The sequence below is a fragment of the Epinephelus moara genome, chromosome 12 (assembly GCF_006386435.1).
Source record: "Epinephelus moara isolate mb chromosome 12, YSFRI_EMoa_1.0, whole genome shotgun sequence".
In the NCBI taxonomy this organism is placed as follows: Eukaryota; Metazoa; Chordata; class Actinopteri; order Perciformes; family Serranidae; genus Epinephelus; species Epinephelus moara.
In genome coordinates, this window is record NC_065517.1 from 17,415,764 (window position 1) to 17,442,589 (window position 26,826).

At 39.3% G+C, this 26,826-nt stretch overlaps 2 protein-coding genes across 8 annotated transcripts in view; one reads left to right on the plus strand and one right to left on the minus strand.

The window, feature by feature from the left end:
* Positions 1 to 3,775: 3,775 nt before the first annotated feature.
* On the minus strand, positions 3,776 to 8,437 carry LOC126398632 (toll-like receptor 5). The gene is made up of 2 exons (XM_050058126.1): positions 8,281 to 8,437; positions 3,776 to 6,183 (listed from the first exon to the last, which is right to left on the minus strand). The coding sequence occupies exons 1-2, from the start codon at positions 8,326 to 8,328 to the stop codon at positions 4,297 to 4,299; spliced, it is 1,935 nt and encodes a 644-aa protein (XP_049914083.1). The 5' UTR covers positions 8,329 to 8,437; the 3' UTR covers positions 3,776 to 4,296.
* Positions 8,438 to 12,692: 4,255 nt separating this feature from the next.
* The window catches only part of dtnba (dystrobrevin, beta a), a 33,700-nt gene continuing 19,566 nt past the window's right edge, over positions 12,693 to 26,826 (plus strand). For 5 of the 7 annotated variants that reach the window (XM_050057832.1, XM_050057833.1, XM_050057835.1 and 2 more), the window contains exons 1-2: positions 12,693 to 12,953; positions 21,020 to 21,070. The gene's annotated coding sequence lies outside the window, so the exon portion shown is untranslated. The remainder of the gene's footprint in view (positions 12,954 to 21,019; positions 21,071 to 26,826) is intronic. The other 2 variants (XM_050057834.1, XM_050057838.1) reach the window with 1 other exon arrangement.

Here is a 26,826-nt window from a genome sequence, read left to right on the forward strand (position 1 = left end):
CATGGTGACAGATTCTTAGTCTGCTTTCATTGTTTGAACTATAAAATGTCAACAGAAAATGTCTGTCACAAAGACAGCCCAAGGGGATGTCTTCAAATGGTTTGTTTTGTATGACCAGCAGTGAAAAACCTGATGGTAATTTTACAATAATATAAAAAAAGAGGAAAGCAGCAACTCATCTTACTTGAGAGGCAGCCAAATATGTGCTGATGAATCATCTATCAACTGAATTAATTTCCTGATCAATCAGTCAATCAATCAAACATTTGCTTCTGGACAAGAAGTTCTACAACCCCTATACCTTCAGCCTTTTCATTTCAGTCACCCCAAGTTGGATGTGTTGAGGGAAGGGGTGCAAAAATATTTAAATATAAATATAAATATGCTGTCAGTTAGTCAGTATTCAGGTATTTTACCAGTTGACTAAGATTAGTAATCTTAGAGGATTTAGACAAACACACTCAGTCGTCTGTGATTTATTAGTGTTCACACACACATATCACATAAACAGGTCTGGTGATGACTCATAGGTCGTACACACGCACACACACGGGTCTATAAATTCACTCATGCAGTCAGAGTCTTATCAGTAGTTGACTTAGAGGCGCAACAGAGGTCTCTTCTTCATCACTCCTCTTCGCCTCCCGCCTGTCGACATTTAATATTGCATGAGCAGAGAGCAGCTTTACAAGGACACGTTTTTAATTCAGCCACACTTTAAGTTAACATCAGATGATTAACAACATTAAACATAAAATTAGCTCTGATAATGTTTACCAGAACAATTAGGAAAAGGTTAAGATGAATCACAACACAGATGCCTTCCTTTGAAAAAAAGAAGATAGTTTGTTGTTAATCACAAAAACACCTCACTGACACTGAACAGAACACTGTTACTGTTCATTCCCTATTTAAATCCCCTTAACACTATTCAGACCTACTCATCCATCTAATCATACACCATTTTGTTGCTTATTCCTACTTATTATGAATTCAGGGTTCTCTGTCTGTCTCTAATTTATCAGAGGCTATGCAGTCTCTGGTTGGTTTTGTTACAGATAGCCTGTCAGTTGCACAGCAGCACTGAGACCAACAGTCAGTGGTTCTATATCTGGGCTGATGCTGCCATCTGCTGTAAGAGGAGGGAACATCCCCATGGCTCATTATGCGGCTTCTGTACCTGCTTGAGGTTCATTTTCAGGTGTTAAATACATCACATCTACGTGTGGATAATGAGACAATGGGCCCCTGAGCTACAACATGCAGTTGGTCCCACCACCTCTCCTACACACACACACACTTTCTCATGGTTTTGCCCCCAGTCGTTGTGCATCTTTTTGTGTCACTTTGTGGTAAATTTGTGTGTCTTTGTAGTCGTTTTGTGTCTTATTGAGGTAATTTTGCATCTAATTTGGTCGTGTTATATCTTACTGTAGTTATTTTATGTCTCTTTTTAGCTCATTTGCATCTCTTTGTGGTTATTTCAGTCCCCCCGTTTCCCTGTTTGATATGTGTTTACTTGAGTTACATTTTTTTACGGCTACAACTTTATTGTACGGCTGCAAGTTTTTGTGTAGATTAATCTTTTGATTACTTTCCCCAATTAATCAAGAAGGCCTAACATATTGGAAAATGGTGAAAAATGTTGATCCGTGTTTCCCAAAGCACAAGATGACGTCCTCAAATGTGTAGTTTTGGTCACAATGCAAAGATATTCAGATATTTTTTGTCATAGAGAAGGAAAGAAACCAGAAAATAATCACATTTAAGAACTGGAATCAGAGAGTTGTGACTCTTTTTTCTTAAAAAAAAAAAAAAAAAAAAAAATTCAAACCAGGGCAACTTCTAGGTCACCTGGTAGAAAGTGTGTCCCACATAAGCTGAGTCCTGTCTCTCTACAGCTGTTCAATCAATAAAGGCAAAATTTGCTCAAAAAATATTCCAAAAACTGACACTTTGCACCCCTGGGCCTGTGCCAAGTAGGCTCCTCCAGTAATTAATCCGCAGATGAAGTCTTTTCCAAAGAAACATACTGAGAACGTTTACTCAGATAAACTTTTTTAAATGGCCAGGTTTTATGATCTGGATTATGATCCCAACTTCCACAACAGAAATGGGGTTTAATCACATAATGTCACAATTATTGTTACCTTTGATCATACAGATACATGTCTGTAGTTGTTGTAGCTATGAGAATCAATAAACAAATCATATCTTGAACCTGATAACAACCAGTCTGTTAAATGGTTACATCCACTTTACTGTCTGTGCAGTTAAACATTAACTCAAGCTGCTATTACGTGGGGCAGAAGGAATCTACTCAGGCCACACACAATAAAAACATTGTAGTGTCACTGTAACTACTGTCACTGTAAATTTAATGCAGACTTCACATGCTAAATTATAAATAAACACGTTACCGCTACAACAAAAAGATAGTGACTGGAGTGACTGGGAGGGTTAGATAGACCTCCAAAATAAAGTTGGTGACAAACTGAATGAAAGCTGTAAATAAAGGAACATAACAATTGTTTATGTTTCCATACAGCACACATGGAGGTCACTGAATGGTTTGATCGAGTATGAAAATGATGTACGATGGCCTTTATAGTCTTTAGATCTCAACCCAGTTGAACATCATCTGCCTCAGAGTATTTTGTTCAGTCTAAATCTACCAGAGGTTGTTCATCTATTGAGTTTCTATGCCTGCTTTTAGTGTTCAGTGTGTGTGAAATCTTTCAGGATTGTTTTGACGCGCCCCCTGCTGGTACAAGGAAAGACACACACTTTTTACCTGTAAAGGATTTTCATTAGTTGAATGGTTCACAACCCACACTGTAATCAACAGTGGTAGAGAGTACATTTACTCAAGTACTGTACTTGAGTATTTCAATTTCATGCTACTTTATACTACATTTAAGTGACATCTTTGGTTTTTGCAGATACAGATTATTAATTCCAAATTATTTTAAAAAAGCAATGTATTACAAAGATGATGACGACAGATTAAGCTCTGCAGCAGTATATTACCCTCACTATTTAAAACATTTTATGGTACCATTTTCCTTACATCACGAACTGAGACTCAGTATCTTTTCTGTTCCTGCAGTCTCTCAGTCAAAAGCTAAGAAAGCCTTCATGTTTAAAAATGCTCCCTCTGATTACAATCTACCTGTAAATATTCGGTCCATATCATCACTCCACTTGTTCAAAAATATCCTGTCTTCCTATAATAGGATCAGTTGTGTATGTTCATAATAGCACCTCTAGAATTTAACGATATATAACTTGATTACTTAAAGCTATCAATGACATTAACACTTTCTTTTTATCTATGATTGAATGATCCATGTCATGCTCTGTTGGAGTATGAGCTCCTGATTCTGTATCTGTTTTTATTTCATATTTATTGTTTTAGTTGTTGTAGTTTGGTATCGTTTAATTATCCTGTTACTTTTGTTTCGTGTTAACTGCTCCATCTAATTGTGCTTAAATGGTTTTATTTTTGTTGAGGACCCCTTCAAAAACAAGATGGTGCATTTCTCCTGATAACGAACTACCAAAAAGTAGATAAAGTTAAAATCAGCCCTATTTCTACCATCTGCAACATTAAAGTGATGTACTCAATAATTATAATGCAATTATATATATATCTTTTTTAAATGGGGCATTCTGCATGATTAGTACATTCTAATACTAATACTTCTGTAGTTTTACTTATGTAAAAATTGAAAATATTAAGTAGATCATTAAATGATAACATTGTTACAACACATATGAAACATTTATTTCTTTTATTATTCCGCCACATTAAATCATGGAAATTACACATTTCAAAATACTGTTTTATTATTATTGTCTAGATTTTTTTTTTTTTTTTTTTACTAACTTTAATTTTTTTCTGATATTATCATTATCTGGCTCTTATTACAAATTCAGATCATACAGATATTCAACAAGTCAACATGTGTTCATTCCACATGATTTTCACAGGCGTCACATTGAAAGAACATACATATTCCTGAAGAGCAGACCACTCTGATGAAAAACAGACCGTTGCTATGGACGCAGTTCTGATCATAGACGCCAGCAGAATCAATAAAATCATTTTCATATCAGTAAAAGCTTTTTGAATTCATATTTTGTGTCAAATTATTGACTTGATTAGTAGGTGGCCATGTAACAAGTGGGATTATGTACAGAAATGGTGATTCAAGACCCTTCTGCAAGTTTATTTCTTAATAATGGCCCACTCGCTGTACATTATCCGTTATGTGTTAGCTTTTAGTTGCTACTTTACTGCTGTGTGATGTCATCAGAGAATCGTAACAGAGGAACATTATAGAAATCAGATGGAAATTCACATTTGAGCTCCTTGACAGGTGTCAGGAGTGTCACGTTGGTGTTGGTTACCCAATTCAGAAAACTCTTCAGGTTTGCATCACAGTGAAATCGGTTCATGTTCAGGTCAAGGGAGCTGAGAGAGCGAAAAACATCGGGGTCAGGGGAGGCTATGAAATTGTTGGAGAGGTCGAGTACTTTGAGACTTTTGGGCAACACATCAGGCTGGAGATAAGTCAAGCTGTTGGATGAGAGGTCCATCTCCACAACTGAGGTGAGACCCTTGAAAATGCCCTTAGGAAGAGACTGCAGCGCGTTGTGGCTCAAGTTCAGAGTAATCACATGTCCGAAATTGTCAAACAGATCCAGGCATGTCCACTGAGACCAGACAGACTGCAGGGAGCTGCCGTGAAGATCCAGGGTTGTAACATTATTCGAATCAATAAACCTCACTTCTCTGCTGAGATCGCACCACTTGATTGGGTTTCCTCCATAAGAGAGATGCTGAAGGCGGTCCAGTAGAGTCACGAGGGTATAAACACCCCCCAGGTTTGTTAATCTGTTATCCCGAATGTCCAGATGCAAAATATCCCCAGCAAACCTATGGATACTTCTCCCCGGCGAGTCTATCAGTTTATTGTCACTCAACAGAAGGTAATCTAAACTCGGAAGTAAGGCAGGGAAGCCAATGTCTCGCAGAGAGTTTCCTGTTAGATTTAATACTTTTAATTTGGGAAGTTCACTAAATGAGTCATGGCCCAGAACACCAATGTGATTGTAAGACAAGTCCAACACCTGCAGGTTTGTCAGAGAAGCAAAAGTGTCAGAATGGATTTCCCCCAGCAGGTTGTGTGACAGGTTGAGCATTTCTAAATGTCCCTGAAGGCCTTCGAAGGCATTTCTGTGTATCTGATTCACTTTGTTTTGGGAAACGTCAATGATTGCGACTTCTTTTAGTGCACTGAAAACCCCCTCTTGGAGTGCAAATATCTTGTTTTTAGACAGCTCCAGAGTGTGGACTGAACTGTCATTCAGGCTTTCAAACATGCTGCTGTCTGGATCAGGGTAATTATTGAATGAAAATCCTTTACCCATGAGTCCCAGTGACAGTTTGAGATGGGAAATCTTGGTCCCCCTAATGGCTGTGAACAACTGCTTCGATTTACTCACGCTTAACCCGTTGTTGGACAGGTCGAGTGTCTGAAAGGACATCCCCCTGAAAGGATTCCCACATTTCTGCCATTCGCGTTTTTTAAACATGGTCTTAAGGTAAACAGAGTCTAAATTCAGAACCTCAAAGTGCTTTCCCTGAAAACCTACCAGATCAGACTCACATATTTTGTCAATTTCATTCAGTTTGAGATTCAAAATTTTCAAATTAGTCATGTTTGCAAAGAACATTGAAGGCTGGAGTCTCTTTATCTTGTTACCAAAGAGGTCAAGAGTCTCTAAAGAGGTGAGTGGCTCCAGGTAGTCCTCCTCCAGTATAGACTGTTGGAGCGAACAGTGATATAAGTAGAGATTCTGCAAACCGGACAGTCCCACAAAAGCCTGCGGCTCCAGCTGAAGGTGGACGTTGCCACCGAGCACCAGCCTCCTCAGGTGTCTTTGCTCCCTGAAGGCATTGTTCCTGATCATGAGACGCACAAACTGTCCTCCAAGGTCCAGCTCCTGCAGTTCCTTCAGGCTCGACAGGGAGTTGGAGTTGATCTCACTGATGCGGTTCCCCTCCAGGTACAGGTGGGTGATGTGAGGAGGGAGGGGAGGAACCGAGCGGAGGTTCTTGTAGGCACAGTTGGCTACAGAGTTCACGATGGGGCATGATGGGAAACAACCTGGCACCTGAAAGAGGACATTTAGAAAATGTAGGCAGCAATGACAAGTTACCACTCAATGCTTTCATTTAATGACAGAGTTCATTTCATTTTGTGTATATTATCTTTTTATTGCTTGAAGAAGTGTTAACCAATTTAAATAACTTTCAAAATAAAAGAAAAAACATATAAAAACCCTATCACACCATGGGCGGATTATAAAACGATGGGCGTGGGCACAGACAAGCAAGACACACAGACTTTGTGGTGGCTTTACTTCTCTTTGATGTTGTTGTTTCGTGTTGTAGTTCTGTGTCTCTCTGGAGTAATTTTGTGTGTCTCTGTGGTTGTTTTACGTTTCTTTGATGTCAATTTGTGTCTATTGAGGTCATTTCGTGTCTTTTATGGGCTATATCTGTGTTTCTTTTGGTTGTTTTGTTTCTCCTTGCAGTTGTTTTATGTCTCCTTGAAGTCATTTTGTGTCTCTTTAAAGTATATTTGTGTGTTTTTTGGTCATTTTGTTTCTCTTTGTAGTTCCTTTGCATCTCTTTGTGGTCATTTTATGTGTCTTAGCAGTCGTTTTGGGTCTCTTAAGGTTAATTTGTGTCATTTTTGGAGGTTTAATGTCTCTCAAAAGTATATTTGTGTGTCTTTTTGTGGTCATTTTGTTTCTCTTTGTAGTTCCTTTGCATTTCTTTGTGGTCATTTCATGTGTCTTAGTAGTCGTTTTGGGTCTCTTAAGGTCAATTTGTGTCATTTTGAGGTGACTTTGTGTCATTTTTGGTGGTTTTATGTCTCTTTGAAATCATTTTGTGTCTCTTTAAAGTATATTTGTGTGTTTTTTGGTCATTTTGTTTCTCTTTGTAGTTCCTTTGTTTTTTGGTCATTTTGTTTCTCTTTGTAGTTCCTTTGCATCTCTTTGTGGTCATTTTATGTGTCGTAGTAGTCGTTTTGTGTCTCTTAAGGTTAATTTGTGTAATTTTGAGGTGACTTTGCATCATTTGTTTCTCTTTGTAGTTTCTTTGCATCTCTTTGTGGTCATTTTATGTGTCTTAGTAGTTGTTTTGTGTCTCTTAAGGTCAATGTGTGTCATTTTGAGGTGACTTTGTGTCTTTTTTGGTCGTTTTGTATCTCTTTGTAGTTCCTTGGCATCTCTTTGTAGTCATTTTGCATCTCCTCTTGGTCGGTACATGTTAATATGAGTGACAATTTGCAGGTGAAGGTCAGGCCTCACAAGCTCTTACAACAAGGGCGAATGACCTGAGATTGAAAATCATGAATAAGCTGGAAACCAAGGCTAAGTGACAAAGTACCCTCTGAAAGTCTACTTTGATGTGAATGCAGTACATACTGTCCCCACAAAGACCATAACTGAGACCAATCATCTGATATACACCACAGCCACAGTGATCCTAGAGATGCTTGGCTTCAAGATGAACATTATATATATAAATATATAGAGAGAGAGAGTTTAAAAAATGTCTGCCTTTTATTCATTAATTTGTCTTTTCTAAATTTGTTATTTTTGTCTGGTCTGTTACTGCACTGAAACCATTGAAGCCAAAACTATCTATAACATTTGATTCTACTTATGATGTCTTTTCTAATACATTTCATGCCTCTCATTAAGCACTTCTTAGAACAATTTATCTACTATTCCATGTCTAACACACACACAAAACAAATGAAAGCAGTTTCATAAAAGAAACAAACAGCAAAATAGATCACCAAGAATTCGCTTCTCAGATAAAAAAAAAAACTATTTTCATGCACCAGTAATCCTTGACAAAACATTTCTAAATTGAATTGCATGATACTGTCTTGAGAGCTTGAAAAAGAAACAGAAAATCCATTCTTACTCTTCTTAATTAAATATCCAGTCCAAGTATTTCACAAAAGCAATAAATGCTTCCCAAGCTTTTTCCAAACAAATCATATAACTTCCTGTTGATATTAGACTTAATAGCATCTGCCTACAGCCCATTGTTTGATACTTGGTCTGTTCCAAAACAGACACACAAGGCTATTTTAGGCAAATTTCTATTTGCCAGAGTTGCTAAAAAAACATAGTGTCATCTTAATTTGCATTTCTACTGTGTTGTATGTGTACTGTATGTTTACCTACCTGTAGGAAAACACAGATGACAGCCACCTGAAGATCCAGCGTCCACATCTTGCTCACCAGAGAAACTCTCAATGATATGAGGTCAAACAACACTCCAGGATCAGAGCTCTGTTCTGCAGAGATTTCTGCTGGCAGCGTTTTTATCTCTGAGTGTTTGCGTCATTTGTTTGATTGCACTGATCCTGCAAAGCACAAATGACGCTGGATGGGGTTTCCCTTTCTTTGCCAGAGTTACATGAGGAAGGGAAGTACGCTCGCATGTTTGCACTCTGTCTTTTGCTGTTTTGCACTGGGGTTAGGATTGCATTGGCTGTCTTTCAAATACGTTATGTTGCCAGGTTTGTCGTGTCAGATGTTGCTTGATTTTTGTTGCCAACATTGTATCCATGGTTGAACAGATGCTTTAAAATGTTAATTATATGGATTTCAGTGGTGAGTTTTGTATCAGAGACATTTCCTTCCTACTAGGAGTGTAGTTTTACAAGAAGCACTGAAAGGATGAGACGGTTTGCCATGGAAATGTTCACTCATTGCTTTCAGCAGCTTTATAATAATACCTGTTGCTAATGGCCTTTAAAACCTGTCAAATTTTGATATAAAAATCTATAAATCGTGTATGTGTTGAAAGCATGTTCTTCATTTCTTTGGTGTTGTATGACCATTTTAAGTGTATGATTGGACTGAACTTGCATTAATGCCATTTCAGTGTCAGTAATAAGTAGGACAGCATTTTAAAATGGTTTTACATAGAGTGGCAATTATAAGGCATTAATGCAAGTGATGAAATGACCATACTGAACATATTTCTACACATCTGCACACAGATTGATTTGAGGGGAAACTCCTTTCGTCAGAGGATATGTTGCAAAACATTTGTTCTACTTTTGCTTAATGTGCAACAAATCAGTACATTATTTCAATGTGTTGGATATTTTCCCCACAGTTTCCTAAAAAGCCTCTCCCTCTTTCAGATATTGAGATGTTAAAGGACTTTGCTAATGTTGAATAGGTATATATCCCACCAGGAATAACTATAGGTTCAAGCGTGTCATCTGTTCTGTTTGGGAAACTGTCCAGCCAATTTATGCCCAAATTAGGAAGCCTATATAATATGGTCAGTGCTTTATATTCATTATAATCTGCCTAAATCACTGCAGAGTACAGTGGTGTGTGTGGTTGAATCACACAGGGCTGGTGAATTTCACAACCTCTGGAGAATGAAGGTTTGTCAAACACAATACAGAGAGAAAGAGAGGCAGAGGTTGACTGACACTGTGGCAATAATGCTTCTCCCTTTGAGGTATAGATTTAATGAGTAACTATTACTTTACATTGGAGTAAGCAGTAGCAGGGTGTAACTAAGTATAGACTACTTTTACTCAAGTTACAGTTAACCCAGGCTTAAAGCTATTGGAGTAAAAGGTAGCCTACAATATATCCAGTGACAGAAGAAGCACTCAGAAGCACTCTTTTACTCAAGTTGCTAAAATGAGCAATACCACAGTGTAAATATATAACGTCATGGGTAAAAGTATAAAAGCAGTACCGAAGTATTGGCATTAAAATATACTTAAAGTGGCCTACAAAGAGTAACAGTTTTAACTGTACAGAAACATGCTATCAGGTAGCTTGTGAATCACCAGAGATCAATAACATCATTTACATTAATGTTTTTTAATTCTTAATAATACACCAGAGTGTATGTGGTGATTATATTCTGTACTATCAATCTTAATCTGCAAAGTAACTTTAGGTAACAAATAATTGTAGTGGATATAGTTAGAGGAGACCTGGCATGGTTCTAACACTTTTTGTCTCAGCACCTATAACTCGCTGAAATTTGTGTCAGAGCTCTCAAATTTTACTAACAATAAAAGTGAAGCATTAAAAAATACACACAAAAAACTGATACATGCACTAATAACCAAGTCCTACTAAGGTCTAATTCCCTAACCTGTACATGTTAGATGCTTAGTACCTCACATGGTGTGAGTCCAAAATACAAGTCTGCTGCCTCAGCCAAGACATCCTCCTGCTGCACACTGAAGACCTTTAGACTGCTGTGATAGCCCGCACAGGGCAGATGTGTTGATCCTCTGTCTCTGACGTTTTGCATTCATTTATTTTTACTTTTTGCAGTATCTTCTCAATGTCATATGGCAGATAGAGAAGGCTATTCTTTGTGGACAGACCTTACAATCTTTCCCTGCCTCAAGCACACCCATATCACCTGCCACTCTCCTGGCATACTGGTTGTAACACTTTTTAAAAGGTGTTACAATCGTGTCTGCCCCTCTCAGCCAGTATTTAGTGAGCTGTAGCAGCATTGTGGTTTGACCAAAGATGATCAAAGATGAAATACCTCACATTTTACCCAAGAGACTACTCCTTAATCTAACGCACATTACATAATTCTAATTTCAACGGTATCAGCAATAATAAAAATATAGACTTGGTTCAAAAAATGACTTTCATACCTACAGTAAAAATCAGTATTTTGGCTGTAAAATCTGCACACTTCTTTACACAGCTATCACATTTAACATGCAAGGTCAGGAGGGAAGGGGCCATACAATAAATGCATTACATGACTCTTAAGCCCCGTTTCCACAGAGCAGTAAATGGTAAATGGACCTGCATTTGTATAGCGCCTTGCTTGTCATCCGACCACTCAAAGCGCTTTTTACACTATGAGTCACAGTCACCCATTCATACACTGGTGGCCGAGGCTACCATACAAGGTGCCAGCTGCTACTCAGTTTTTAACACACTCACACACCGAGGGTTGCATCATCTGGAACAATTTGGGGTTCAGCATCTTGCTCAAGGGTACTTCAACATGCAGACTGGAGATTCCGGGGATTGAGCCAATGATCCTCCGATTGGTGGATGACCCCGCTCTACCTCTGAGCCACAGCCACCCCAGTACAGTACGCTACAGTTCGGTTCGGTACACTTTTGTTCGGTTTCCACTGCAAAAAGTTGTGGATGGTACCAATGGAGCCGTTCCGTACCGTTACCATTTTTGGTCCCCTTCTGTTGGGACTCATGTAACCGCTATACATACTGTGGATTTTTTTTTTTTAGTAGACTGTAACAATAAAATGAAAGTATGTTTTGCTGCCTCTTGCAGCAGCTGGAGTCGGTGAAAAAATAACTTAATTCACTGTGCTGAGGTGGAAAGTTAACTTGTAAATCAGTCAACACACTTAAAATATTCCATTTGACAACTTCAACCATTACTTTAGTTTTTTTATATGACATGCACTTTTAGTAATGAGTGGATCTTCAAGCGTTTATATATAATAATTTTGGCCAGATTACGTGAACTACATATATTCTAATCCTCACTCAGAGAAAAAAAAGGGTTGCATAGCATCAAGCTACGGCAACACTAAACCCCAAGCTTACCTTTGAAGGACTAAATGCACAAACACACCATTTGCAGCCTTTTTAAGTTTGTTCTGAAAATGTTGGTGCGCAGCCTCATTCTGTGGACGATAAACAAGGTGCAGACTTCCATCTGTGTCACCAATAATGAGGAAATACAGTGAGCGCTTGATGGAGCAGTGAGTGACAACAACCCCGCCCACATTTTAAGGGTACTGTTTGCAGTGGCTAGGGTCTAGGTACCATGTCTGAAGGGTAGCCTACTTTTGGTTCCAAAGGTACCATACTAAAAGTGTTTGGTGGAAACGGGGCTATAGGTCATCATTTCTTGGTCAAAATGGTGCTATTACAACCATCCTGGTGTTACAACCGTCCCCGGTCTCCCCTAAAGTACAATATTTCCTTCAGAATTGGAGTATGAAAGTATCAGAAAATGAAAATACTCATTTAAATACCTCAAAACTCTACTTAGGTATGAGTAAATGTGCTTAATTACTTTGCACTGGAAAATATTTATGAAATGTGATGGAAATTAGGCTAAATCTGAGGTAGCACAAAGAAAGAATACCCAAGTAACAATGCCAAAACTAAAGTAAATGTAGTCTACTTGGTTATTTTCCACCACTATGAATAAGTATCCCCAAGTAAATGTTCTTAATTCAGCTATAAAAGTACTGAGTAGCCTAGCCTACTTCAATACTTTCCAATTCTTCTATAATATCCATTTACCTTTAGGCTATCTAGTTAGCATACTAGCAGGGATTAAGCTAGCATAACATTTCCATAATAAGTTAACGGTTTATGACGTTTACAGCGAGAATGATAACCGTTATAAGTTGTGACCGTTAAACTGATACAGTAACCGACATAAACGCCATCTTTTTGGCATTATAAAGAAGTTGGTTAATGAATAACTGGATAAAAACGGTTTTATTGAATGTTAATGGAGTAATTAGCTGGTTCTGTGTCAGCGGCACACACACTCCCTGTCACCGGGGGAAGGGGGCAGGACGGACCGAAGAGGAGTGACTTTCTTTTAAAAATAGTACACTTCATCACAGCAGCAACCGGTACAGCGGCAGCAGCGGCCGCTTACGGAGGGTGTCAAGCATGCTTCGCTACGGAAATAAATAACGGGACCGGGACGGTGTTATTTTAACCAAAAAAAGAAGAGGAAACACAGCGAAAAGAGGAAGCGGATATTTCACAAGCGAAGATTAAGTCCTCACGTTTCAGTGTTGATGTTGGTATTTGGCCACGAATACCTGCCGAAAACAGTCCCGGTGAGTACACCGCCGATTTACTGTCCATTTAAAGATTAAGCAAAGTCCCAAAGACGAAAGTTTAAGGCTTTAGTTGGTGTAAGTCTGTCTTTTAATATAACATTTTACCCGAGTTTGGTGAGTTTCAGCTACACATTCATTCGGGGGAACAAGGTGAACAGGGAGTTAAACTTTTCGTCAATATGGCCGCTCAGATGTCACACAGCTTCCCAGAAGTAGGCAGAACTAAAAATGAGCTTTGACTCAAGTCGTGTTGAAATTCATGGCAGCTCGAAGTGTCCACCAAAGACCGTTGGATTATTGTGTGTGTAAAAAAAAAAAAAAAAAAAAAAGTGTCCAGTGTGGTGTCCCTCCCTGGTTTGTGTGTTGTAGTAGCTGTAAGTCATGCCCACTTTTCAAATCAAAACTTCTATTGGTGTTTGACTTGTACGCAGCAGTGTTGTCTATGGGAGGAACGTCATTCCATTCAACAGTATGGCATCTGTGTGTTAGCGGTACTTGGCTCTCATTTGCACATATACAGCTATTTTAATACCTTTGTGAAATCACTAGTGTCCACTGTGAATTTGTGCACACTGCAAGTGGTTCACATTGAGGCTTAGTGGCATGCATGTACAAGTAAAATGCAACAGGCTGAATAGAAACAGATGCAACTTAGCTATAAATAATTTTATAATATGGATGTCACGTCAAGGCTGATAAATCATTCAGTCTGACCAGTTAGATGAAATAAAATGGCTTAATAAATTATAATATGCTTTAATGACTTATCATCAGTCTAATCAATCATTACATCTGACCTGTGGGGTCAGCTGAAATGATTCATTACACCACAACCTGCCAAAGGGTGTTATCGGAGACAGCCTTCTGCCAGGGCTGTAGCAGAATATGACAGCCCCACCCCACCCCCCAACCCTGCACACAAAAATGTGTTTAGAGCCTATATAAAGTGCAGATACTAAAACAGTTTTAAGAACAGAGTGAAAGGCAAGACAGGGAAGCATCTTGTGCATTTCTCAGCTGCAGTTTGTCTGTGCCACGATGCTCCAATTATGGGTGTTTGTGGTCAGGATGTGGTGTATAAATCATTTAAATGACTATAAACCAAACAAACTTGACCAGACAAAGATTTCATAGTGTATTCTGCCTTTTATATCCAAATTGAAATTCAAAATATGGTAATTTTCTCTTTCAGCAACTGTTGATTTAACAGTTCAAAAGTACACAGATCATCAAGCTGCTTTTTATTTCTCTGATTTATCAGCAGCTAAAGTTCAAACAGTCAAATACTGCCCAAGTTCATTAACTAACAGTGCAATTGTAGGCTGTAACTGAAACATATTTTAGTGTAAAAATCCAACCTTTTTAGTGTATTTTTAAGTATGTCTCCAGTCAAGTGCAGATACTAAAACAATTTAAGAACAAGGTCAAGACAGAAAAATGAGGGACATTAAACATCTTGTGGATGTCTTAACTGCAGTTTCTTTATATCTGTGATGCTCCAGTTATGGGTTGGTCTGTTTTTTGACAGGCTAGTGAATGGATCATTTAAATCCCTTTTAATTCTCTGCATTTTCCTCCCCCCTGTTGAATATCTGATTCCTAAAGTTTGATTACTCAAGTGATATTTAGTTTTTTGACTATAAACCAACAGATTTCATAGTGTATTTTTCTGTTTATATCCCAATTAATCGTCAGGAGATCTTTTCTTCTTGTGTCCATCAAACTGTATAAGTAACAGCAATATTCATCTACATCAGGTGCACTATTGCTTCATATGATGCACATTACTACTTATATCTTGTGCAATGGTTTCACAATATCATGTGCAATATTATTCTTCAATGTCATGACCACTTGTCAATGTAGTGCAAAATAATTTTCTCAGTCATGTGCGATACTACTTCTTGTTGCTGTATTTTAGTTTATTTTAAGTAACTCTTGTACTTATTGTACTCCTATTGCTAATCTATAAGGCACTGGTTTTGCTTTTGCTCCTTGAAAACACTTTTATCTTGTGTATTTTGCCAGATATTTAGCGCACTGTTGTTATAAAACTGGACCCAGTGAGTGAACCTGACCTGGGGAACCCACTGGTTGCGAATCGTTGAAATTGTGGTTACTCTACAAAGTGTTACTGTAATTTGAAGCATTTTCTGGCACAAGAATTTCCTTTGGTATAATTAAAGTTCTATTGAATTGAATTAAAAATTCAAAATATGGTTATTTTCTCTTTCAGCAACTGTTGATTTAACAGTTAAAAAGTGCACTGACCATCAAGCAGCTCTTTATTTCTTTGTTTTATCAGCAGCTAAAGATCAAACAGTCAAATAATGGTCAAGTTCATTAACTAACAGTGCAATTACAGGCTGTGACTGAAACATATTTTAGTGTAAAAATCCAACACAATGAGTGTGTTTTTAGGTATGCGTCCAGTCAGGTTGCTGACTTTTCCGAACTGTTGCTCCCTGTGGAGGAAACTAAACAGTGAGGGGATGACAGTAACTGATGGGCTTTGTCCCAAACTGCCCCCTGAGGGTCTCTACTTTTTCCCTGACAGATATAAATTGTGTACTTTAATTGAGCAGTTTGTTTACATTTTTAACAGAACAAAATGAGAGAGCAAAACTAAAATTAACCATCCCACGTCTCCCACCATCCTGCACATGATAACCAGGTATGAAAAACATATAAACATATGTATATATATCCTATTTTCCCAAACAAGTTTTGACAAGCTTAGTATTTCACCAAAATGAACCTGCAGAGAATCTTCTGTGGTTTCTTCTCACTCGCCCTGACTTCATAACATTTCATCTGCGTATGGAAAGATTTTAGTTGTTTAGCTGATTTACAGTTGTGCTGAATTGTGTTACTGTCTCCACTGTGGGTGGGGAGATAATAGCGGTGGGGGTGAAACCCATGATTAACAGAACAGTCATTCCTATCCAGCCTCTAGTTTATATAATTTCTCCAGAGTTAAATTATAGTGAAATTTAAGTATTCCTCATTTTGCGTGTAGGAGCAGTTAGATGGACCTCAGAGCTCTCTGCTCTGCTTGGTATGTGTGATGCCCCTGATAGCTTACAAAATAGCGGTAAAATTGGGCAGAGGTCTATGGCTGAGATGGTGATTGAGATGATTGTGATAATGAAGAGCTGAGTTGAATTTGGGGTTCTTGTGGTCCTCTAACCCCTTTAACCTTTCATGTTAGCTTGCAAGCTGGTTGTACGTATCAAACAAGTCGTACAGTCAAACATTTCCACTCTGTTTTCTTCAGGGCGGTGTACAACTTTCACTTCTTTATCTCCTTTTTTAATTTTGTGTCTTTGACTGCCTTCCACTTTCATTTCCTTCCCTCCATCTGGCTTCTTAGCACATCTTGTTTCTCTTTGTGTTTCTTCTTTGCATCTTCCTGTCTCTTTATATATGCATTACTTTTTCATTCGTTTCATTCTTTCTGTCTTTGCAATTAGCATGAGCGTCTCACAGTTCTCTGTGCATACCACCCTGCCCACCTGTTCAGGTTTCATATATATGTATATTAGCACTGTCGCCTCACAGCAAGAAGGTTCCTGGTTTGAACCTAGGGTGGTAGATTTGAACCCCAGAGCCCTTCTGTGCAGAGTTTGCACGTTCTCTCTGTGCCAGCGTGGGTACTCCGGCTTCCTCCCACGATCCAAAGACAGGCAGGCTAGGTTAACTGGTGACTCTAAATTGGCCGTAGGTGTGAATGTGAGTGTGAATGGTTGTCTGTCTCTATGTGTCAGCCCTGCGATAGTCTGGAAAAGCTGTCCAGGATGTACCCCGCCTCTCGCCCAATGTCAGCTGGATAGACCCCAGCCCCCTTGCGACACCTAACAGTTTTGAATACTCTGTTTCCAATGGTTTTCTCTCCTTTGGCTACAAAGTGACGACAGGAGTCGTGGATGTCTTTATGTGGTCATCTTCTCCAGGCATGCTACTGCAAGTGTTCACATTACATAGCTTACACTGCTACATAAAACTACATGCTTACACCAGGGATCCATGTTATTATAGTAGCTGTTCATTTCTTCCCGATTCTGTAACACGTCGAGTTGTGTTTACAAGCTTTTATTGTTGAATTTTAAAGGGAGAAAGTGCCGCTATTCTCTGTTACAGTCCATCCTTGGCTGCAGTGATGGTGCAGAGACACTGACATGTGGAAGACACGGAAATGCTGACCAATCAGAACAGTCTGTGATATTTCGTGAGGGGGACAGGTACTAAAACAGAGTCGCCTTAGAGAGAGTGGATACAGGTGTTCCAGCTCAGACAGTATGAGGAAATTAAAGTGTTTTTTGAGCATTAAAGCATGTAAAAATGTATTTTGGATTTCTGCTGGAACAAGTATGAACCTAAAAATGAGGAAAATAGGTCCTCTTTAAAGTCGACTCTGATTCCAGCCACAGGTTAAGGGATTGTGTAAATATAAATGGACTTGTGTTCACAGAAGTTAGTACTCTTTGTACTTGCGTGCTTGCAAGCATTTGATTGGCCATTTCAGGGTCTTGCTGTGTGATGCTGCATTGCGTTGTGGCAACAAGTTTGTCAGGTTCAGCTTTTTGGCTGGATTAACATGCATCTTTTTGCCAAAGACCAGTGTGTAACTTGGCACAGATAGCCGCTGTGTCAACACTCACAAACTTCTCATCAAAATGACTAAGGGGAACTCTATTTCTTCATGCACCATTTTTGTCTGTCTGAATACAGTCGTGGACGGCTTTAAAATAAACTGGGAAAGAGCAAATGTTCAGGTACATCACAGAACCACTCAGATTCACCAATTTGAGTTTAGTCCTTGTGGAAGATCCTTAGGGCTGGTTCAGGCTTGGTGTTGTATTTTATTTTAAAAAGACAAGTCCATCGTGGATGTTTGGGTGGAATAGAGAAGATGGAATAGAAAAAGTCAGGTTAACTTCTGACATCCACGCCCTCAATCACCATTGGCATGCTAACCGTTCATCTTTAACATGTAACCAGAGATGTGCTGCTTCTGTTTTTACCTGCATGGTGACAACCCTGGGGTCATGCCGGGTCAGTCAGGTTGTCTCTTTGGGTGTATAGGGGTCAAAGGTCAGGAGTGAGAGACTGGAGAAGCAGGGAGAGGCTTTTGCTTTCAATTTAAGCTGCTTGTAACTGATGCAGTTGAAAGTGTTCTTCTGTGGAAAAGAGGCTCAAAGATAAGTTAAGAATTTGTTGAAGGTATTTTCTGACATTTTATACCCTAAAGAATTAATATACAGAGCTACATATATTAAAAATAATGGTACACAACACCTGAGTCTCCATTGATACCCTGAGCACCATTACAACCACTACTACTGCTCTTGTCCTAAGACATAATTGTGCATGCTTGGAGCAGCAGGTACGAATGAATTCAAGTTATCAAGGCCTCCAATAATCAACCACTGCAGCAATCAATTAATCCATACACATCCTGTCAAACAAGCATCATACCAGGACTATATTAAAGTGGACAAATCCATTCAAACAGCATTCCTCGTCTTGTAAAAAAAACTCAGCTTGTTTAACACCTAGTGACAGTTTGTTTGGTCTCCATTATGTCTAAAATGTTTCAGGATATTTGAGACAGAGTTTTTCATTTTCCTGAAACTGCAACACTTTAAATATTAATTTGAAAAGTTGCTGCAGAGCTTTCAGAGGGATTTGTGTGTCCCACCAGTGAGCCTCATCTGTTTCATGTGTTACAGTAAAGAGTCATTTAGAGGATAAATGGAGCTCATAGGTATTTCAGCAGCGTCAGTGTCTAAAGTTGCAGCAAACTGTATATATATCACGTATAGCACTCACGCACACTGGCAGGGTCCTGTCAGGGCAGACGGTGAGAATAGAGAGCAGCTGCAAGTGGTAATGTTGTCATGTGGCATGCAGGGTGTGTGTGTGTGTGTGTGTGTGTGGTGTGCAGAGGGTGGTAAACACCCTCTTACCCCTCTTTAGTACCACCTCGTCTGCCTGACGCCCCGTTTCTGTATTGGTGTCCTCGCTACTTCTGTCCAACGACACTTTGGTTTGTGGATTTATCCACAGAACTTAGCGGTGAGTTGAGTGTGGACGTTGATACAGGATGATTTTTGGCGACAAAACCAAGTCTGTATTTTGCATGTTTTTAGATTAAGAGCAACTGATTCCTAAGAACTGATTCCTAATGTGTGTGTGTGTGTGTGTGTGTGTGTGTGTGTGTTTGTGCGTGTGTGCCTAAGAGAGAGAGAGCGTATGCATTGTGGAAGAGATCGTGTGTATTTCTTTCTGGACCCTTTGCCTCTTTCAGGTGTTGGGCCTACATAAGAGTAACCACTGCTCTGATGAGATTCTGTAGAGCGTGTGTGTGTGTTTGTGTGTGTGTGTGTGTGGTTAATGCACAGGTGCACCGGTTGGGTGGTCTGCACTGATGCGACACTCCTCCTACACACAGTCACACAAACATCCTGTAGTGAGAAGAGACAGGAAGTAAATGTTGAGATGAGAATGACTGTCAAAATATTTGCATCATGTCGTCATGCATTAGGCTATTACTTGAGTGTATGTGCTGCACTTAAGCACAGTATAGGGTTGCTGCTAATGGATAATTTTTGATGTAATCGATCTAATTCTGGATGACAGCATGGTAGACTAACTTTTCTATATCATTGTGTGTAATTAATTTAACTGATAAACACATCAGGTTTGATTTAAAACTTAAAATAAAGAGAGAAACACATTTTGGTTGGTGCCGTGTTGATGCTCGGTATCCTAGTCTGACTCACGTCAACAGGTGTGATACCTGGAGACCTGTTCTGAAAATACAGGTGCAAATAAAGTGACAGGTTGACAGTTTTCAGTGTGACGATTAAGATCATGTGTGACATTTGCGGTTTGTAACCAGACGCAAACAGGACCATCGTATTCTTGTTACTGATGTGTCAACATGTCTGGTGATAATGTGACAGCAAACAGCACGTTTTAATTTTGCAGCTGCCATTGTGGCACTGCTTTCTGTTTTCTTTTTACATTTGTTGTGGTATTTGAATGTGCATCCCTGATATGTGAAATATTTATGTATGTGTCAGTTGTCTGTGTGATATCTATGTATCTGTCTGTCTTGTGACACCTGCTGACAGGATGTAAATGCCTGCCTCGAGCAGTTTGTCTTAAATCACATTCAGGCTGGATGTCGTGCACACAGCTGTCTTCACACTCATTTGTTAAAGGTGTCTGCATGAATTCCACCTCCTTCGTGCATGGCAATATAATGCAAGTGCAGAAATATGCTGTGTTTTGCTGTAATAATGCATCCATGAGGGTTGAGTTAGACTGTATTTGTGAGACAGTGATGTTGCTGACTCTGCTGCCATGACAGCTTGTTGAACACAGCCTAATGATGTGTGAGTGTGTAAAATCATTATATTTATTGAATTTTGTTTGGGGAAAATGTTGTTGGTACTCGGCACCTGTTCTGCATTTGCTGTCTTTTCTGATATTTTTCTGCAAAACAGTAAATTATTATTTACACAACTTGTGTCCAGCTCACAAGAATGTATTTAGTGCATACGTCAAGGAGAACATTTTATTTTAATCACTTAAAAATGATCCATTAATTCTATGTGCAAGGCAGTAATGTGAACTGACAGGTGTGATAGCACAAATAGAGTGAGTACCTTGTGCTACGTTGGAATCTGATGGCCTAGTTTTGGGATCAACAGAGTCACAAAGGTCTTTAAATCAGAACAACCTGCAATACATTGGTCATAAAATGAGTAACTGATTAAACATAACAGATAAAAATGGATTATTAAAGGATATCCACTGTATCAGCGGTGATTACAGATTGCATAAATGACTAAAAGCAATTAATTTATTACACGTGCACAGGTCTACTGAGTGCATAGAGATGTAGGACAGTGTGTACCCCCATTGTTATGTTCAGTGTGGGTCTAAATTAGTGTGTCCTCTGCTGTCCCCAAAGACCCTTTGGGGGTCATGATTGTCTACAGACTGAAAAGACTTTTCAAATTGCCTTTCTCTTCTTTCTATCTCTCTGCTAGACGTCCTTTATTGAGGCTCCTCTGTCCTGTGTGACCCCCTGACACAGAGAGGTATGAACACACACCCACACACCCACACACCCACACACCCACACTCTCTATATGGGGAAATTTTAAGCATCCAACTATGTTTTTAAACCTGATCTTAAGCCAGAAGTTGGTGGAAGACTGCGAGTGTATCCTCTGTGTTTATTCAGAGCTGCGTGTGCTGTTTGTGTGTTTGTTTCCGTAAGGCTCAGCAAATGTCAGCCATAATAAAACACCATGGTGCAACAGCAGTGAGCATCGCCACCCACACAAAGCAGAGAAGCAACACAGTCAGCTGTGAATGCCTCTCCACTTCCGTTCCCTTCGCTTTCTTTTTCTCTCCCTCTGTACTTTACTTTCTAAAGCTGAAGACTTTAACCACCAGAGCACAAAGTAACTCCTCTGTCTGTCATCAGTTGCAGTAAGTTAAGAGTTTGCATTGAGTGTGTGGAGGCTTTTCCTTCCACTGTATGCATAATATTTTTGATATTCACTGTTCATGATTCAGGAATACAGTTTTGTTTTTGAACAAAGCTCTTCAATCATTTTGGAAGCAGTATTATGATAAAGCAGTTACTCTTCTAACCATCCAAATAATGTAATGACTTGTGTTTTAAGAGCAGAAACAATTTGACAGTTGTCAAAACTAAACCAGTTGTATTTGTCACCATGCTCGCAGTGTGGCTCAAGGGAAGGTGACGTTGGTCTCTTTGTCTGTCGGTTGGTCCTGACTGAAATATCTTGATAACTACTGGATGGATTGTCATGAAATTATGTACAGACATTTATGTCCCCTTCGTGATAATTTATAATAAATTTGGTGGTCCCTTCATTTTTTCATCTAGCACAAACATCAGGTCAAAATTTCTCTCTGTCCAATACTGTGGATTAAGATCAAATACCTGCAAAGCTAATGACATTTAGTCTCAACTATACTTTGTGTTAATTGTTGATTAGCAAAAATTAACATGCTAACATTCCAAACCAAGATGGCAAATATGAAAAATACTATATCTACTAAACATCAGCATCTTAGCATTATCATTTTGCACGCTGATGTTAGCATTTAGCTCAAAGCACAGCTGCAAAGAAGTGAAATTCCACACCTTTTTGAGTTTCTATTACAGTTTGTCATTATCCTTTGATGATACGTTTGTCGAGAAATGTTAGCCTGGAAAGATGATATGAGCTCAACATTCTGTTGTCATCTCTGTATCAGCCTGGACTTGCTGCAGCCCCAAACACCTGTAGCTGGCGGGAGTACTCGCCTTGACAAACAAACTACTTCAGCCAATCAGCGTAACAAAACACTGGGGAGCATCTTCTTCATCACCAATGGAGCCACTTGATTAATCAAACTTTTGTCAAATCCAGTCAGAAGAACAGCAGAAATGTCTTTTCGGCTGAGAAACTCCACGAGTGCATACTCTTGTTCTTGTTTAACTGTTGTTATTGACTCTACTTCTGCAATAACTTCACTTCATTGCTGCGTTTACTCTACAAACATTAGATTTAGTGCCTGTTGCTTTGGGAGCCGCTATTACTATCAGCTGCAGCCTGCACTTTATGTCATCAATTACAACACAGCCTCTGATTAGCTGTTTATGTTAACTATAGTGCGGATTCCTGATTGGCTCTGATTGGCTCTGATTGGATTTTAATTTCTGGGAAGTGTTTGGGGTGGCTCAGGTTCCAGACTGATACAGGGAGAGAAACAGAATGTTAAACAAGCTTTCTGTAACTTGAAGTAATTTCCATACGTTTCATTTTAGCCTTTAACAAGAGGACAAAACATCAGTGCTGTTGGTTTCCTGATCACCTAGTGAGTTATCATGACGTATGTTACTTAGAGAAGATGCAATTGTAATGCCATAGTCACACTGGACATGGAAGCGCCCTGATGAGTCAATTGATGCACAAGCAGTCACCTGCCCGTTCACACCAGAAGTGCATTTCTCTGCAACGGTCAGAAAGCAACTCTGCTCCTGTGGTTTGTGTGTTTGTGTATGTGTGTATGTGTCTGCTAATCTCTCTCACAGAAGTATTTTGACACAAGGGACAAATATGTGGAATTAATAAGCATAGGATGGATATTTTACAACTTAAAAGCTTCAGACCATTTATATAATACATAATATATCCTTCATATTCTTCATAATAGATCGTCAGTATTTTTCCATGTCACATTTGCTCGTAGCTTGTGGAAAAAATAGACCAGACGTCCAAACTATTGAAGCAGATTGTGAGCCTGCTGCTGCAGCACATCCAGTGTGAACAGCCCAGTTGGTCAATATGGGCGCCAAAAGTTAACGGCCAGAGCTCCATGGAAAATCTGTGTGCTTCACAGCTCTTCTGCATCCTGTGTGAAGCTGGCTTTAATCTTATTTTTGACACGAAACCCATAAACCAAAAAATGCAGCAAACTTCAGCTCTCAGCAAAAGATAAAAACTATAATAACATTTCCTCTGAAATAAGAAGCGCAATATTTGTTGGTCTTTTAATTGATATTATAAGCAAAGTAGCAAGGGTGTTAAGGGTAAAAGTCTGTTTGATTTGGACGTTACTTTCTAAAACCAATGCTTAGATCTATCTCCAACCAGCAAACTCCGACTTCACCAACCTTTGTACTTCAACCGAGTGATTGGGACAACGACAGCCAAGCTGTTCCCGGTCCTCTGACATAGCTGGGGGTAATTGCGGGATGGATAATTATATCCAAGGTGGTTTAAAGCTCACCATGTTAAGTTAAAATAGGAAGTCAACCTCAGAGACCAAATGTTCCTCCGTGTCAGCTATAGACAGACTGACAGAAATAGACAGACAGACAGACAGACAGAGTGTAGTTATCACCAAGGCCATGCTGGAAATAAAAATTTACTCACCATGGGATTCCAGTGTGGTAACATGTGAACTGGCGAGACATCTTTTGGCTCATGTAACATTCAGTCTTAATAGCTCCTTAGTGAAGTTATGAGTGTCAAATAAACTTTTCAGCAAGAATATTTTCATTGATTTACATGCATCCACCTGTTCAGCTGACTTCCTTTATTGCTGGTTGTCCTTTAAATGACTCGTTCAGCATTTTGGGAAACAAACTTTTTTGCTTTCTTTCATCTTTTATCTATTCTTTAATAAAACAGCATTCACAAAATGTTGAACTATTGCTTTAACACCTCATCATTAATCTGCCTTACTCAAGGACATCTTGATAGTTAGGACAGTGTTGGCAGGAGGACAAATACTCAAGCATTTGACATTCAGATCTTTAGATCGTCAAGATAGCAGGGTCAGGGTTAGCAGTCTTGTTGTGTCCCAGTTTGCAGGTGCATTTTGATATACATAAACATATAAAGATAAGACGAAACATTATTTTCCTGAGAGAAATTGTTGTGCAGCAGTTGCAGTACAAAGTGGAAAAGAGTGCAAATATTAAAAAATAACAATGTAAGAAGGTACCCCAAATCCTCAAATCCAAATTATACACAATGCCAAAAAGAGGCAGGTCCTGTAGTGGTGCAGCATTTAGGTTTTATATTTATGCAAACGTCCTTGATGATGAGTAGGAACGGGATAGTCTTGGAACCTGATGAATCTGCAAGCTCATATTTTATTTGCTTTGGCGGGTGTGTCTGGTCCCCCTCCGAACAGATTTCTACCCCACCTGGCAGGGGTCAGGCCAGACATAACTGTTTATCTGATATGGAACAGGTTTGATACAATGACTGACAACTTGCAGAGCCATTGCGCTTCATGCAAAATACATGATGCAGCCAGGGACACGTTAGTGAGTAGAAACCTAGCTCAGTCAAGAGGATTGTTCTTGAGGCGTTTTTGCAAACAACCTAGATGGCTGCAGCCGATGTGGAGCTTTCTTTTGAAGTCCCATTTTCAAATTCTAATGGAAAAACTTCTTCACAGACATATCGATGCTACCATCACAGCTCATCTGTGCACAATGCAATCTGTTTACATTTGTTCGTCATTCAGTGCTACATCATGTGGTTTGTTGCTCTGATAGGTTGTAGGTATATCCAGTTGGGTGCTTAGGCCGTTGATCTATGGCTCTTGATAATGCCCCTTTGGGAATTGAGAAATGAACAGAGAGTTTCCAGACTAATTACCTTTTGCATATTGAGCTAGCAGTGCCAGGCGAAAAGGTAGAGGTGATTTGGATGCCCCCACGTTGAACTGTGGCTTGAGACCAGCTCCATATCCTGTGCAGATCCAGAACTGCAATGCGCATCAGTCTTTTAATGCTTTGGTATCATTATCGTTCAGTTAGATAATGGAAGCTAAAGATGTTTCAGAAAATTAATCAGCAACCATACTTAGAGTCCAAGTCATTTTTCACCTTAAGCTTTACTTAATTTCCAAAAAAAAAAAAAGATTTCCTGACATTTTACACAACAAGTGGTCGATTGAGAAAATAACCTACAAAACAGGTGCCAGATCAGCTTACTTGTCAAGCACAAGTAAACAATATTATCAGTCCTCTTCTCTCTTCCTTATAGTGGCATTGTCAGAAAATAGCTGCCCAGTCAGAACTGCATGTAAAATGTCTGCTTCGTGCTAAATAAGCCTGAATGCACCATTACTCAGTGTTCTAAGCTCGTGATGCATCTCTGGATTCCAGTTTTTATCAAGAATGTTTGATACTTTGCTGTATGAGCAGTCAGGTGGAACTTTACGGTCTGGTAACATGAGACGTCCTCCGACAAAGGCTGTTTAGTGTGCTTACTCAAGGGCACTTTGAAGGAGTGGCGTGACTGTCACTGTGAGCTGTCGAGAGAGCTCTTTTGGGTTTAAAGAAAGAAAGTTACACTTGACTGATACCAGCAGCCTTTCGAGTGAAACAGCTGTATAAAGATGTTTGAGAGTGCAAGAGAGAGTGTGTGTCTCTGAGTGTGTGAGCGGGAGAGAGTGACTGAAAGGAGGAATCCCTCTTTTGTCTGGATGAAGCATGAAGTCTCCTGGGAAGCTTTCAAATCCTCTCTGGAATGTGCTCCTGTGTGTGTGTGTGTGTGTGTGTGTGTGTGTGTGTGTGTGTGTGTGTGTGTGTGTGTGCATGCATGTGCATGTGTGCAAGTGTGTGTGTGTGTGTTGGGGGTTGGCTTGTCACCACATTTATACAAGGAATGCAAATATTTGTGTGTGTCTATACGTGTTTCAGTTTTGCGGTGTAGTATAACTGTTACCATGGCAACTGATATTCTGTGGTGTTTTTTGTGTCACCTGACAGCAGTGGTTGACAGCTTTCTTTCTTAGTTCATCTTTCCTTCCTTCCTTCTTTTCTTCCTACCTCCTTCTGTCTTTCTTTCTTTCTACTTTCTTTCTTTCCACTTTCTTTCTTTCACCCTCCCCCCTCTCTCTTTTTATCTCTGTACCCTTGTTAACTAAGTTAAGTAGTCTAAATGCCAGCCTTCAGATCAGATTTCCTCAGCTGCTCTCATTAATGTGTTTATTTACCAAGCACTCAGCTCATCCTCTGGTGGCCCTGAATTTGACTCTGAGCCTGCCTCTAGTTGGTGTGTGCTGGTAGGCGTGTCGGTATGCATACAGTAGATCTGTGTGTAAAAATAAAGTTACAGTTACACAGCACCTGGTTTGTCTGTGTATTCTCTGTCCATTCAGTCACCAGTGAGGTTCCTATCTGAGGTTTATCTGAATTTTAAGTCACTTTTTAAACTGTTGAACAAATCACATCCACCAGAAACATTTCAAAGAATGGAAGTCTTTGTTGAGCATATTTCCTGCAAAAGACCTAAATGGAAAAGTCAAA

Bases quoted from the DNA above. Each gene is read 5' to 3' on its own strand.
- LOC126398632 (XM_050058126.1), bottom strand. From the start codon at position 8,328: ATGTGGACGCTGGATCTTCAGGTGGCTGTCATCTGTGTTTTCCTACAG. The intron at 6,184-8,280 runs GTAGGTAAACAT...GTCCTCTTTCAG, and splicing joins TCATCTGTGTTTTCCTACAG to GTGCCAGGTTGTTTCCCATC.